This window comes from Mesoplodon bidens (assembly GCF_964165515.1).
Source record: "Mesoplodon bidens genome assembly, chromosome: 5".
Taxonomy (NCBI): domain Eukaryota; kingdom Metazoa; phylum Chordata; class Mammalia; order Artiodactyla; family Ziphiidae; genus Mesoplodon; species Mesoplodon bidens.
In genome coordinates this window covers 95,710,037-95,724,771 of record NC_138161.1, presented here as the reverse complement: position 1 = coordinate 95,724,771, position 14,735 = coordinate 95,710,037, and the positions used below count along the sequence as shown (strand labels likewise).

The 14,735-nt window shown below is 37.1% G+C and overlaps 1 protein-coding gene across 2 annotated transcripts in view; it reads left to right on the top strand.

Annotated features, from left to right (window-relative positions):
* The window catches only part of MRPL47 (mitochondrial ribosomal protein L47), a gene marked incomplete at its 5' end in the record, with an annotated part of 32,128 nt that overhangs the window by 16,343 nt on the left and 1,050 nt on the right, over positions 1 to 14,735 (top strand). For both annotated transcript variants that reach the window (XM_081235916.1, XM_081235917.1), the window contains 2 exons: positions 10,370 to 10,500; positions 12,786 to 12,881. In XM_081235916.1, the coding sequence (XP_081092042.1) occupies positions 10,370 to 10,500; positions 12,786 to 12,881 (227 nt within the window). The remainder of the gene's footprint in view (positions 1 to 10,369; positions 10,501 to 12,785; positions 12,882 to 14,735) is intronic.

Below are 14,735 nucleotides of genomic sequence, written 5' to 3'. Positions count from 1 at the left end.
TATTGCTATGATTTATGTCTAAGAACATTTTGCCTATGTTCTCTTCTAGGAGTTTTATGGTATCATGTCTTATATTTAGGCCTTTAAACCATTTTGAGTTTATTTTTTCATATGGCGTAAGGGAGTGTTCTAATTTATTGATTTACATGTGGCTGTCCAGCTTTCCCAACACCATTTGCTGAAGAGATTCTTTTCTCCATTGTATAGTCTTGCCTCCTTCATCTAAGATTAATTGACCATAGGTGTGTGGGTTTATTTCTGGGCTCTCTATTCTCTTCCATGGATCTGTCTCTTTTTGTGCCAGTACCATAGTGTTTTGATAACTGTAGTTTTGTAGTATAGTCTGAAGTCGTAGATTAATTGACTGTAGGTGCATGGGTTTATTTTTGGACTCTCTATTCTGTTCCATTGATTTATATGTCCGTTTTTGTGCCAACGCCACTGTGTTTGGATTACTGTAGTTTTGTAGTATAGTTCTGAAGTTTGAAAGGGTTGTACCTTCAGCTTTGTTCCTTTTTCTCAGGATTGCTTTGGTAATTCTGGGTCTTTTGTGGTTCCATATAAATTTTAAGATTATTTGTTCTAGTTCTGTGAAAAGTGTCATGAGTATTTTGATAGGGGTTGCGTTAAATCTGTAGATTGCTTTGGGTAGTATGGCTATTTTAACAGTATTATGTCTTCCAATCCCAGGGCATAAGGTATCTTTTCATTTCTTTGAATCATCTTCAGTTTCCTTTATCAGTGTTTTATAGTTTTCAGTGTATAGGTCTTTCACCTTGGTTAAGTTTATTCCTAGGCTTTGTTTTTTTTGACACAATTAAAAAAATTTTTTTTAACTTTCTCTTTGTGGTATTTCATTGTTAGTGTAAAAAAATGCAACAGATTTCTGTATATTAATTTTATATCCTGTTACCTTGCTGAATTCATTTATTCTTGTGTGGAGACTTCAGAGTTCTCTATATAGAGTATCATGTCATATGCAAATAGTGACAGTGTTACTTCTTCCCTTCCAATTTGGATACCTTTTATTTCTTTTTCTTTTCTGATTGCTGAGGCTGGGACATCCAATACTACGTACTACATTGAAAAGAAGTGGTGAGAGTGGGCATCTTTATTCCTGAATTTAGCAGGAAGGCTTTCAGCTTTTCACCATTTAGTATTATGTTGGCTGTAGGTTTGTCGTAAAGGGCTTTTATTATGTTGAGATATGTTCCCTCTCTACCCACTTTGGTGAGAGCTTTTAACATGAATGGATGTTGCATTTTGTCAAATGCTTTTTGTGCATCTATTGAGATGCTTGCTCATGTGCTTTTTGTCTTTCCTTTTGTTAATGTGGTGTATCACATTGATTGATTTGCCTATGTTGAACCATCCTTGTGACCCTGGAGTGAATCCAACGTGATCATGGTGTATGATCCTTTTTAAGTATTGCCGGATTTAGTTTGCTGATATTTTATTGAAATTTTTTGTGTCTATATTCATCAAAGGTGTTGACCTGTAATTTTCTTTTTTTTTGTAGTGTCTTTGGTGTTGGTATCAATCAGGCTACTGGTGGCTTCATAGAATATCTTTGGGAGTGTTCCCACCTCTTCAGTCTTTTGGAATAGTTTGAGAAGGTTTGGTATAAGTGTATAAGTTCTTTGTATGTTTGATAGAATTCCCCAGTGAAGCAGTCGGTCCTGGACTCTTGTTTGCAGGGAGTTTTTAAATTACATATTCTATTTCACTTCTAGTGATGATCTGTTCAAATAATCTGTTTCTTCTTAACTCACTTTTGGTAGGCTGTATGTTTCTAGAAACGTGTCCATTTCTTCTAGGTTTTTCAACTTGTTGACATATAACTATTCATAGTATTCTCTTATGATTTTTTGTATTTCTGTGATATTGGTTGTTATTTCTCCTCTTTCATTTCTTATTTTGTTTATTTGGGTCCTTTTTTCTGGGTAAGCTTGGCTAAAGGTTTGTTAATTTTGTTTATGTTTTCAAAAAACCAGCTCTTAGTTTTATTGATCTTTTCTATTGTTTTTTCTTAATCTCTATTTTATTTCCTCTCTGATCTTTATTATTTCCTTCCTTCTGAAGACTTTAGGTTTTGTTTGTTCTTCTTTTTCTAATTCTTTTAGGTGGTAGTTTAGGTTGTTTATTTGAGATTTTTCTTGTTTCAGGAGGAAGGCCTGTATTGCTATGAACTTCCCTCTTAGAACTGCTTTTGTGGCATCCCAGTGGTGGTTATTGTCTTTTGTCTTGAGGTATTTTCTGATTCCTTCTCTGATTTCATTATTGACCCATTGGTTTTTTTGTAGCATGTTCTTTAGTTTCCATGTGTTTGTTCTTTTCCCATTTTTCTCACTGTGGTGCATTTCTAGTTTTATACCATTATGGTCAGAAAAGATGCTTGAGATAATTTCTATTTGCTTAAATTTGTTGAGGCTTGTTTAGTGACCTAGTATGTGGTCTATCCTAGAGAATGTTCCATGCATGCTTGAATGCATGTGTATTCTGTTTTTTTTTAATGTAGTGTCCCATATGTCAATTAAGTCCAACTAGTCTGTTGTGTCATTTAGGACCTCTGTTACCTTATTGATTTTCTATCTGGATGATCTGTCCATTGATGTCAGTGGGGTGTTAAAGTCTCCTGCAATTATTGTATTATTGTCCGTTTCTCCCTTTACATCTGTTAGTATTCATTTTATATATTTAGGTGCTCCTATATTGGGTGCATATATGTTGACGAGTGTAATATCCTCTTCTGTATTGATCCTTTTATCATTATATAGTGTCCTTTGTCTTTCTTTATGGCCTTTGTTTTAAAGTCTATTTTGTCTGATAGGAGTATTGCTACCCCACTTTCTTGTCATTTCCATTTGCATGAAATATCTTTTTTGATCCCCTCATTTTCAGACTATGTCTTTCACCATGAAGTGAGTCTCTCAGGCAGCATATTGTAGGTTCTTGGTTTTTTAATCCAGTCTGCCAATCTGTGTCTTTTTTTTTTTTTTTTTTTTTTTTTTTTTTTTTTGCAGTACACGGGCCTCTCACTGTTGTGGCCTCTCCCATTGCAGAGCACAGGCTCCGGACGCGCAGGCTCAGCGGCCATGGCTCACAGGCCCAGCCGCTCCGCGGCATGTGGGATCTTCCCGGACCAGGGCACGAACCCGTGTCCCCTGCATCAGCAGGCGAACTCTCAACCACTGCGCCACCAGGGAAGCCCTAATCTGTGTCTTTTGATTGGAGCATTTAGTCCATTGACATTTAAAGTAATTATTTATTAGTATGTACTTTTTTCCATTTTAATCTTTGTTTTCCAGGGGTTATTTTATAGTTTTTCTTTGTTAATTTCTTCTTTTTGTTTTTCCTTTTGTGGCTTGATTATTTTCTTTTGCAGTATGCTTGAGTTCCTTTTTTTTTTTTGTTTGCCATGCTGCATGGCTTGCAGGATTCTTAGCTCCCCAGCCAAGGATTGAACCTGTGCGCTTGGCAGTGAAAGCACAGAGTCCTAACCACCGGACCACCAGGGAATTCCCTTGAGTTCCTTTCTTTTTGTTTTTGTGAATCTATTGTAGGTTTTTGATATGTGGTTACCATATCATAAGTATGGTATGTTGACCCATAACTATATCTAGTTGCTTTAATCTGATAATCATACAAGTTCAAACACATTCTAAAAGATCTACATTTTTATTCTTCCCTCCCCAACATGTTGTGATTTTGGTGTCCTGTTTTACATCTTCATGCTTATCCTTTTGCTGTTAATTGTAGTTATCATTGCTTTTACAAAATTTCTTTGTTTTTTAATCTATGTACTGGCTTATTTAAATGATTTTCAGTCCTTTTATATATTTGCCTTTCCTACTGTGATTTTCCCTTTCCTATAGAGTCTTTCTTCTTTTCTATTTAGAGAAGACCCTTCAATATTTCTTTTAGGGTAAGTTTAGTATTGCTGAATTATTTTAATTTTTGCTTGTCTGAGATATTCTCTCTCTTTCTATTCTAAATGATAATCTTGCAGGGTAGAGTATCCTAGGTTGCAGGATTTTCCCCTTTCAGGGCTTGAGTATATTGTGCTACTCCCTTCTGGCTTTATGGGAGTTCCCTTGTAACTGACTTTTTGTTTTTCTCTTGCTGCCTTTAGAATCTTCTCTTTATCTTTACCTTTTGCTGTTTTAATTATGATATGTCTTGGTGTGAGTCTGTTTGGGTTCCTCTTGTTTGGGACCCCCTATGCTTCCTGTACCTTGATATCTGTTTCCTTCTTTGGGTTTGGGAAGTTTTCAGCCATAATTTCTTCAAATACATTTTTGATCCCCTTCTCTCTCTCTCTCTCTCTTCTCCTTTTGGAATCCCTATTATGTGTAGGCTGGAGTGCTTTATAGTATCCCATAGATCTCGTCTGTTGCTTTCATTTTTTTAAATTTATTTTTATTTATTTATTTTTAAATTAAAAAAATATTTTTGGCTGTACTGGATCTTTGTTGCTGCATGAGGGCTTTCTCTAGTTGCAGTGAGTGGGGGCTACTCTTTGTTGTGGTGCTTTCATTTTTTTCATTTGTCTTTCTGTCTGCTATTTTGATTGGGTAGTTTCCATTATTCTGTCTTCCAGAGTACTTATTTGTCCTTCTGTGTCATTTAGTGTGCTATTCATTGCTTCTAGGTTGGTTTTCATACCGGCAATTGAATTGTCTAATTTTGATTGGTTCATCTTTATAAAGCTTCTGGTTCCTTGTTATAGTGATCTTTATTTTTATTATTTTTATCTGCTTTTATTTATTTATTTATTTAAAATTATGTGTTTATTTATTTATTTTTGGCTGTGTTGGGTCTTCGTTGCTGCTCATGGGCTTTCTCTAGTTGGGGCGAGCAGGGGCTACTCTTCATCACAGTCCATGGGCTTCTCATTACAGTGGCTTCTCTTGTGGAGCATGGGCTGTAGGTGTGCAGACTTCATTAGTTGTGGCACATGAGCTCAGTAGTTGTGGCTCATGGGCTCTAGAGCGCAGGCTCAGGAGTTGTGGGTGAGCACAAGTTGTGTGTGAGCAACGGGCTTAGTTGCTCCACGGCATGTGGGATCTTCCCGGACCAGGGATTGAACCCGTGTCCCCTGCATTGGCAGGTGGATTCTTAACCACTGCGCCACCAGGGAAGTCCCTGCTTTTACTGTTTCCATTTTGAACTCAGGGTCCGTAGACTGGTGAGGTCTATTTTATTACTTGTTCTTTCAGGGGATTTCTCTTGTTTTTTTAAATTGGGAGCAGTTCTTCTGTTTTTTCGGTTTACTGAACTTTCTCTGTCTCTGAATTCAGGAAAAACAGTTATCTATTGTGGTCTTAAAGGGATGTTTTTATGTGGGAGTGTCCCTGTGTAGACTGTGTCCAGTATTTTTGGTGTGAGGGCTGGTTTTGGATGCTAGTCATGTCCTTCTTAAGAGTACTCATCGTTATTTCCTTGATAGGGGCTGTGACTGGTGTCTAGAGTCTGGGCTGGATGTGAGGCAGGGCTTCCTCTTGGCTCTGTAGCTGTCACTGCCCAGTCAGGGGTGGGGTCTGCTCCCCAGTTGTTGGAGTAGAAGCCTGAGGGTCAGGTTCAATTAGTCTCTGTTGCCCTGGCCCAAAGGAGGTGATTGCTGAAGCAAGTGAGGCTCCTGTGGTCACAGCAAACCTGTGCACCACCTGTGTGGTTCTGTTTGGAAGCATCCCAGGGTCCTATCACTTTCTGTGTTGTGTTTGTTCCAGATCTAGTGCAAGGCTGTGGCGTGGAGTAGGGTGGAGGTTGGGGCATTGTGTCTGCAGGAATTGAGGTGGCTGTGCTACAGCCTGAGATCTGGGCTGCCTCTGTGACAGACTTCTCCAGGACCTGTCTTCCCCAGATCTAGTGCTCAGCTGCACAGAGAGGGCAGAACCAGGGTGCTCTCTCTGGGACACCAAGCCTGGCCTATCTGGGTACTCTTGCCCTGGGCCTGTCTGCCTGAGATTCAGTGCTTAGCTGCTTTGCATTCTTGTGGCCAGTGCCCAATGCGCCCTCTGACAGTGTCTGCCTGACTAGACACTGCTCCCATGTGTGCACTGATAATAGTCTCTGTGGCTCTGCCCAGATCACATCCCAGGCACCCTGGTCTGTCTCTGCCTAAGTAGACGGAATCTTTGCCCTGATCTCCTGCCAGTCTATGGTGTGGAGTGAGCGAGGTCGGGGCATTAGACGTTTCAGATTGGGAAGTACAGCAAGACAGCAGCTGTCAGTGCAAGGCTCTCTCAGACCTAATTGTTAGCAAGCCAGCATGCGTGCACTCCTCCCAAGTAGGGTCAAGGCTTCTCTAGCTCTTCTGTCTGTCTCAGCGGATTTCCCACCAGGCAAGGGGGCTTGTCTCCTCGTGCAGGACCCCAGGACTGAGATGGGGGTGCCCAGATTGTGGGTTGATCCACTCCCTCCTTAGAGTGAGGGTCTGCCCATGTGAACCTTCTGTTCCTTACAGATCCTTCCCAGGGGCACAGGTCCTCACCTGATGCCCCTTTTTTTCTGTTCTACCTGGTTACATGGAGATCTTTCGTGCAGCATTGGTTGTGTAGGAGATCTTCTGCCAGTTTCCAGTTAGTTTTCTGTGAGAATTGTTCCACATGTAGATGTATTTTTGATGTGTTTTTTGGGGGGGAGGTGAGCTCTACTTCCCCCTACTCTGCCATCTTGATTCCCCTGCTGTAGCTCAATAATATTAAGTATGTTCACATTACTGTGAAAAGGTCACCTATTATTTAGGTTAGATTTTCTTCATCATTAAAAAGAAATCACTTGGGTTCTTTATTTCCATTCCTAGAGGTAATCAATCCTGTGTGTTTCCTATTCATCCATCAGAATTTCATCAGAATTTTTCTCTGCATGTGCCCGATTATTTTTATTTACACAAATGTGGTTATACAGTATATACTCTTCTGAAACTTGCGTCTTCTACCTACTAGTGTATTTTGGAGATTTTTCCGTATCAGTAAGTGCAGAAGATCTGCCATTATTTTTTTCATGGCTGTACATGTTTAAGGTATTTCTTCCATGTAGAGGTTTTATGTTTTATTTAGTTAGATTTATCAGGTTGTTTCTTTTTTTCATAGAGTGCTTTCAGGGTCAGCTCTTTATTGATTTTTTTCTGTTTCATAGTAAGTAGTCAGTGAGATTGGAACCCAGCTTTTTGTAATGGCTTCAGTCTTGCTACCTTACCTCAGCTGCTTCAGGTTTCTTTCCCCACACTGCTCACCGCCATTAGGACCTGATATTCCTGCAGAGAGTCAAAGAAGGTGTGGGATAAAATCTCAATTATTTACCCTAATTATGGAGAAGGTTATTCTGCCTTTATAAACATTGAGTTAATCATATTTTGGCGTTTTTAAACTTTATTTTGATAAAACATTAGGCTGACAGAAAAATTACAAGAAAAATACAAAGAGGCATCCTTCACCCAAATTCCCTATGTATTTTACCACATTTGCTTTATCCGTCTTTGCCTCCTCTCCACATAACTACATTTTTCCTCAGCTGTTTGAAAGTTATATATGTGCTATCCCTTTACCCGTAACTACTTTAGTGTATATTGCCAAAAAAACCAAGGATATTTCCTTATATAACCACTGTACAGTTTTCAAAATCAGGAAATTAACATTGATACAATACTATAATCTACAGATCTTACTGAAATTTCATTAGTTATTCCAACATGTCCTTTTATAGCAAAAAAAACCCTGGCTGGTGTGTTTTCAGTGTTGTCTCTTGAGTCTCCTTGATCTGATTACTCAGTCTTTCTTTGTGTTTCATGACATTGACACTGTTGAAGAGGATGGGCCAATTTGGGTTTGTGATGTTTCTCATGATAATCATGATGATTGGCAGTAATATCATAGAAGTGATGCTGTATTCTTCACAGTGCATCATATGAAGAGGCATGCAATGTTGATTTGTTCTGTTACTGAACTTGTTAGCATTAGTAATTTGGTTAGCCTGGTGTCAGGTTTCTCCACTGTAGAGTAACTACATTTTTCTTTACATTGAGATCATGTAAATATCTTTTAAACCCTCCAACTTGGACTCATTGGTTTTAGCATCTATTGATGATGATTTTTGCCTCAGTCAGTGATTATTACTGTGATGTTTGCTAAATGGTGATTTTCTAATTTCATTGTTCATTCTACATTATTTGTTAGCTTTCTTCTGTAAGAAAGGGCTTTTCCTTTTCTCCATGTCTTCCTTTCCTTTCCCTTTTCTTTCTTGAGTCATGCATTCAAATTTTATTCAATGAGTTAAAATCCTTTAATATCATCATTCTAGATTTGGCCAGTGTGTTTTCCTTGCCTATATGTCCTCATCATTCTTTGATGAGGAATAGCAAGATATTCTGGATTCATCTTGTACTTTTCCTGCCCCAACCCTGGAATCAGCTGTTTTACAGAGGAACCCTGATTCCTTTGAATGGAGAATGGTATATTTAGAAACTAAGATCTGGGTGGTACATGTTTTCATTGCTACAAAACATTTGTAAAGTAATGTTACTTTATTTTTAGGTATATTTGGCAACTCTTCTTTTAAGGAAAGTTATGCTTTAGAGACTCTTCTAGGTGGATCGGCTGTTTATAAGTAGCACATTGTTTATTTGATGAAAAAGCTTTTGCTATAATGGTGCTGTTCTGATAAGACTTTTAAACTGCAATAATAGATTATCCCCTCTCCCTGCTTTAAAGAATATATTTCAGAGGTGAACTTCAGCCCAGTAAATCATATATGTACTATACTTTCTGAATTAGTAGAATCTAAAATAGTAAAAGTTTTAAACTGAAAGTGATTATAATTTTTTAACCTCAAATACAGTTTTCTCAGTGCTTTGTGACATACTACTAACGAAAATTTATCAAGAAAAGTTTTAAAAGAATTATTCTCAATTTAAGATATAAGCTGAAGCTTCGGAACTATGTAAGGACACTTTTGGCTCTGGGAAAGTTGTAAACTAGAAAAGAAAGCTCTTTGAAGTTGGCTTTTTTGAATGGGGTGTATCTAATTGATACTTTTGATTTTCTTTCTCATCTGTTGGCATGAGCATGAATAATTGGATGTTAACTCTGTAGACTTGGTAGCCATTTATTTTCTATCTTTGAACATGAATAATTGGATGTTAACTCTGTGGACTTGGTAGCCATTTATTTTCTATCTTTGTGAGCTAACATTAGATTTCAGTTAGGAACCTCAGCCCTGACCTTGGGCAGACTCTTTAATGTAGTCAGTCAACAGCCAGGTTTACTGAGTTCCTAAGGGTCAGAGAACTTTGTATTAGGCCCTCATCAGTGTAGTCTCTTCACTCTTCTAAGTTTGTCTGTCTTCAAGATAGGATTTGTCATTCTTACCCATCTTTTATTTCTCAAGGATTTTGTAGAAATTCGTGTAGTGTGAGGATTTAGTGTGGCTTTGAGTCAAGTAGGCCATAAAAGTGCTGAGTGAGAGCTGCATATATAGGTTATGAAGTAGCTTATCTAAATATGTGGCTTTCACATCTCTCTTAGGTTCCACAGCTACCTGGGGAATTATCTTTATAATCTAATACCCCTCCCCTTTTTAGGTTTCTTATAAGGAACAAGTATGTATATGCAGTATTTCATATCTGTTATGATGCTTAAGATAATACACATATATCACTACGTAAAAATGGCTCTCAGGATTTAGAATTATGAAAAAATTTAGCTCACCTGTCATTACAATCCCCAATGTATGAGTATTTATTTTTGAATAAGTATGTATTGCTCAGCCAATATATTATTATGTACAATGTCAAACATAATAGAAATGTTAAAAGAAAGAGATAAAAAATAGAAGTTCTAATGGTATCTTCTTGTGTCTTGATGGATCTTTGTAGATTAGTATCAGGATAGGTTGGTATTCCATTCCCTATAATAGCAACAGCTGCCAAGTAGGTCAAAATTTCTGTATCTGAGTGTTAGGGACACACTAATTAATTAAGGCCAAAACATAGGTTTTAATATTTAAAAAGCAGCTGTTAATCACTTCTTAATAGCTCATTGAGTTTTAAAATGATGAGTCAAATTGGGTCTCCAAAAGGAATCTATGCAAGTGTATCCTACTCCAAACAAAAGTAATATATGGAAATTTGAGCTGAATAGATTTTCATTTAAATGAAACTAAACTAAAAAAATTACAAAACGTGATATTACAGACACCTATGTATATGTATACCCAGCCAGAAAGATTTTTAGGAAATATTTGACAGAATGGTTCTTTGACAAGAAGATTCATCATAGGTTTTCTGTAGCATAGTCATTATGTGTTTTCTTTCTTTGGAATTCTGTCATGTGGTGATTGTTGAAATTATATCTTTCTATTCTCTTCTCAGGTAGTAGATTCCATGGATGCATTAGATAAAGTTGTTCAGGAAAGGGAAGATGCCCTCAGACTTCTTCAGACTGGTCAAGAAAAAGCTAGACCTGGTGCTTGGAGAAGAGATATCTTTGGAAGAATCATCTGGTACATAGTGGCTCTTCTAAGATGAGAGTGAAGTCCCATGCCTCATTCCCCATCCAGCATCTTTTAAGAATATGAGATATATTAGCTGTATGTAATATGCAAAGAGGCCCCCAAACCCCTTTTGAACTTCAGGATATGAATGAAGGTAGCTGTATCTGGTAGCCAGGCATCCCATTCCCATGATTCAGTTATTTATAGGTTCTTTATAATAGTGGTTCTTAATCTTATGTGAATCAAATGACCTTTTAAGAATTTGATGAAAGTTATAGATCCTTCCCCCAGGAAAAAGTTACATATGCACATGTAATTTTAGAGGGTTATAAATCCCATGAAGCTAATTTTAGGACACACCTATCCTCTTTGCCCATTAAGAACCTGGAACTATTAAAAAAGAAGTTCTCCAGGAATAAGGCCACATGAGCCGGTCTCAGTTTGCTCCCATTGCCATTAGGATAGGCCCTAGACCAAATTTTGAATAAAATAAACCAGTTTATTTTCATTCACTCTTTCCACCTCTGTGGCATCTTGTCCCCTGTGTCCAGTTCCAAAGTCCTGTCAGACGTTGGGAAAGGATGTGTTAGTAAACATTCACGCTGAGGTATAAGTAATGGAGAAGACCCAGTATATTCCCTCTTCCAGGGGTTTATTTGCATTTGGGTTGAACTACCAAAAGGAAGCATCTTTAGTAAAATTTTTGTCATCAGTCAGCAAGATGAGGAAGGCATTTTGGGTGGTTGGAGACCTTCCCTGTACTCTTGAAATGACACTACAAAACAGCACTTAATGCATTTGGTAGATTCTTTTAATGGAGTTTGCGGTAATGGGGCTGCTTGGAGCCACATTTAGGGGAGTGGCTGTGTTGTCTGTAACCGTGTAATCCAGTACAGAAAAGAGAGGAATTGCCAAAACACCTGCCTAAGAACTTTGATCTATTTTATTTTCTACTAAACTTTATTGGGATTAATCCAATTGAGGCCAGTTAGGAAGGGGTGAGGATACGGGAGAGAATGTGTGTCAATTTTAGAATCTGTAAGAGTGCTATTCTCATTAAGGTTTAAAAATTTTTGCTTTTTAACTTTCCTGGAGTTAAACAAAGTAGGGAACAAAGCAGTTATATCAGGACTTGCCTGGTGGTTGAGTGGTTAAGATGTAGCGCTTCCAATGCAGGGGGCTCCGGTTCAAATCCTGGTCTGGGAACTAAGATCCCACATGTTGCGTGGCCAGGAAAAAAAAAAAAAGCAGTTACATCATCTTTCCAATGTAGCTTATTAAATGAAACATTATAATTCCAATGCCTTTTCCCTAATTTTCTGTTGCATGTTAAAATATTTAAATTAGCCTTTTAAATGCAGAGATTCTTTAAAACATTACATCTAAATTTTTTTTTCTGACAAAAAATCATGTGGCAGTAATATCAGAGAATACTTTTTGGATGTGTCTTTCCCTTGGTTGTTGAAAAATAGTGGTAGACTATCATCCTGACGAACTGAGGGGATTCCTGATGAACTGAGGGAATTCGGTGCCTCTATCTATTCTGCTTAAAGCAGTGTGGTGCATTGCTCCAGTGGCACTGACTGTCAGATTATATGCTAAATGCCAAAATTACAAAGAGATTGGAACTTAGGCTTCTGATATTATAGATTAATTATGGATTTTTAGAGAAGATTGGTTATATGCCCTGAAATTAATCCTGTTACTTTTTTAATTGAAATATTTTCAAATAAATGTTACAGTATGAATTCACAATTTCCTTTTTTCCTACTCAGCGTTATGATTTTTTTAGGTTATGTTGAGATAGATAATAGATATCTATATCAGTTGGTGCAATTTACTTACATTTTAAAAACAAAACATATACATGTAAATATCAATGTTTCAAATTATGTGTGTGTATACATGTGTATGTGTACATATATAAAATTAGTACACACATATATATGTAGTAAAAGTACAAAATACATCTGGTAATGATACACTCCAGTTTATGGCTAGAAGCTATTGTTATTGTGAAAGTAGATAACTTAGGCTGTGTCTTTAAACTTTTATATATATATATTTTTAAAAGAGTGATCTGAAGCAAACATTGCAAAATATTAACATCTGCAATTTTGCAGTGGATTCATAAGTGTCATATTTAAACTATAAAAATTTTTAAATCTTTAAAAAGCCAATTACATCTCATTTTATTGAAAACATATTTAGTTCAAAGAAGGCTAAAACTCTGTAAAAAAGTGAAAATGTATTAAATGTTTTCTGTAGGGTGATACCTTTTGTTTTCTTGGCAGGCACAAGTTCAAGCAGTGGCCTATACCTTGGTACCTAAATAAAAGATACAATAGAAAACGATTCTTTGCAATGCCCTATGTGGAACGTTTTGTCAGGTGAGCACAAGTACCATTAGTACTAAAATGTATCGTTACATCAGATGACATGTGTTAAGCTTTTATATAACTAATACATGTTCATTGTCAAAAAACTAGAAAAATCAGGTAAAAAAAATTAGTCTTATGTAGTTTCACCATCCAGAAATAGCTACTGTTAACATTTTAATGTATATCCTTTCAAAAGTTTTGTCTTTCTATTCATCAATCTGTTCTGTGTAAGTAGATGATTAAATCTTTTTGGATTGTTAAAAGGAAGGTCCAAATACTTCAGCTGCATAGAATGTGAGCTCATGTTATTGCAGGGCTTGGTGAAATGAAATAAGCAATTGAAGAAATTAACTGCACTGGCTTTTCCTCCTCGCTGTCTCCAAACCTAATGTGCAATTTGATCCTTTTGTCCCTTCACCGTAATAGGTGAAGCTGTAAATAATGTGACTTTAATGTATGAGAATTTATGAATGCAGTGTCACTTTTACAGGCCTTAAATATATTGTTTTTGAAACTACCTTTAGCCTTACCTTCAGAGTATGCAGCATAATCTTCTGGATATTCTTAAGAATAGCAAACCTTTATTCTTTCACATGGGTTTATTTTTTTAAATGGCCAAAATTTAGTTGGAGCGAAGACTGATGAATAGAATGCGTAATCTGATTTCAACTTTGTTTAGTCTTACTTTATACTTAATTTATAAAGTAGCTTATATATTTTGTGTATGTATTTTTCTCTCTATCCAAATATAACCCTTATCTCAAATTTCTGTGACCTCCCCCATAGCACTGGCATATTGTAGTTATTCAGTACCTTTTTTTTCTTTAAATATAAAGCCTTTATTTCACCTTCACTCTGGAATGAGTTTTGCTGAATATAGAATTCTTTTTTAATTTTTTAAATAAATAAATAAATTTATTTATTTATTTATTTATTTATTTATTTATGGCTGCATTGGGTTTTCATTGCTGCGCGGGCTTTCTCTAGTTGCAGCAAGCAGGGCCTACTCTTCTTCGTTGTGGTGCACAGGCTTCCTATTGCGGTGGCTTCTCTTGTTGCGGAGCACGGGCTCTAGGTGCGGGGGCTTCAGTAGTTGTGGCTCGTGGGCTCTAGAGCACAGGCTCAGTAGTTGTGGCACATGGGCTTCGTTGCTCCGCGGCATGTGGGATCTTCCTGGACCAGGGTTCGAACCCGTGTCCCCCGCATTGGCAGGCTGATTCTTAATCACTGTGCCACCAGGGAAGTCCCAGTACCTGTCTCTTAACTGTACTGTTATATTTCAATTTTAGTAGAGGCTAGGCATCCATGAATTTATCATTTGCAATTTTGATAATTCGAAAGTGACCTTAGAAGTCAACATAATTTAGCTGAGGCACAAAGGCCTAATGCCCTGGGATGCTGATAGGTAGAGGCAAACCCAGAGTGGCTAGTCCAGCTAGCACGAAGCGTCATCTCTTAGCATGGCTTTATTCTCTCAGTTGTGGGGAAATGATGTTGGACTGAGTGCTATTTGAAATTAGGGAATTCCTAAACATCTCAGGATGTATCTCTTTAAAATATCTAATGTATTCAATAAAACTACATTATTTCTAAAAATAAAGGAGAAAGCCCAGTCTGTTAGAGGCTCACAGGTCTGTTCTTCCTTTCCAGTCAGGAAATAGGAAGGAGAATTGGTGTAGCATTACAGATGCTTTGATTTCATGTTTATCTTTGACTTGTGTAGGTTTACAATGATTATTCAAGTTTAAATAATATACATTACACACCTAATACAGAGATGGGCACGATTGAGGTCTTTAAGTGATTGATTTGGACATATATTGACGGTACCGAGTAACAGGGAAATAGTTTTGTATAAATTGC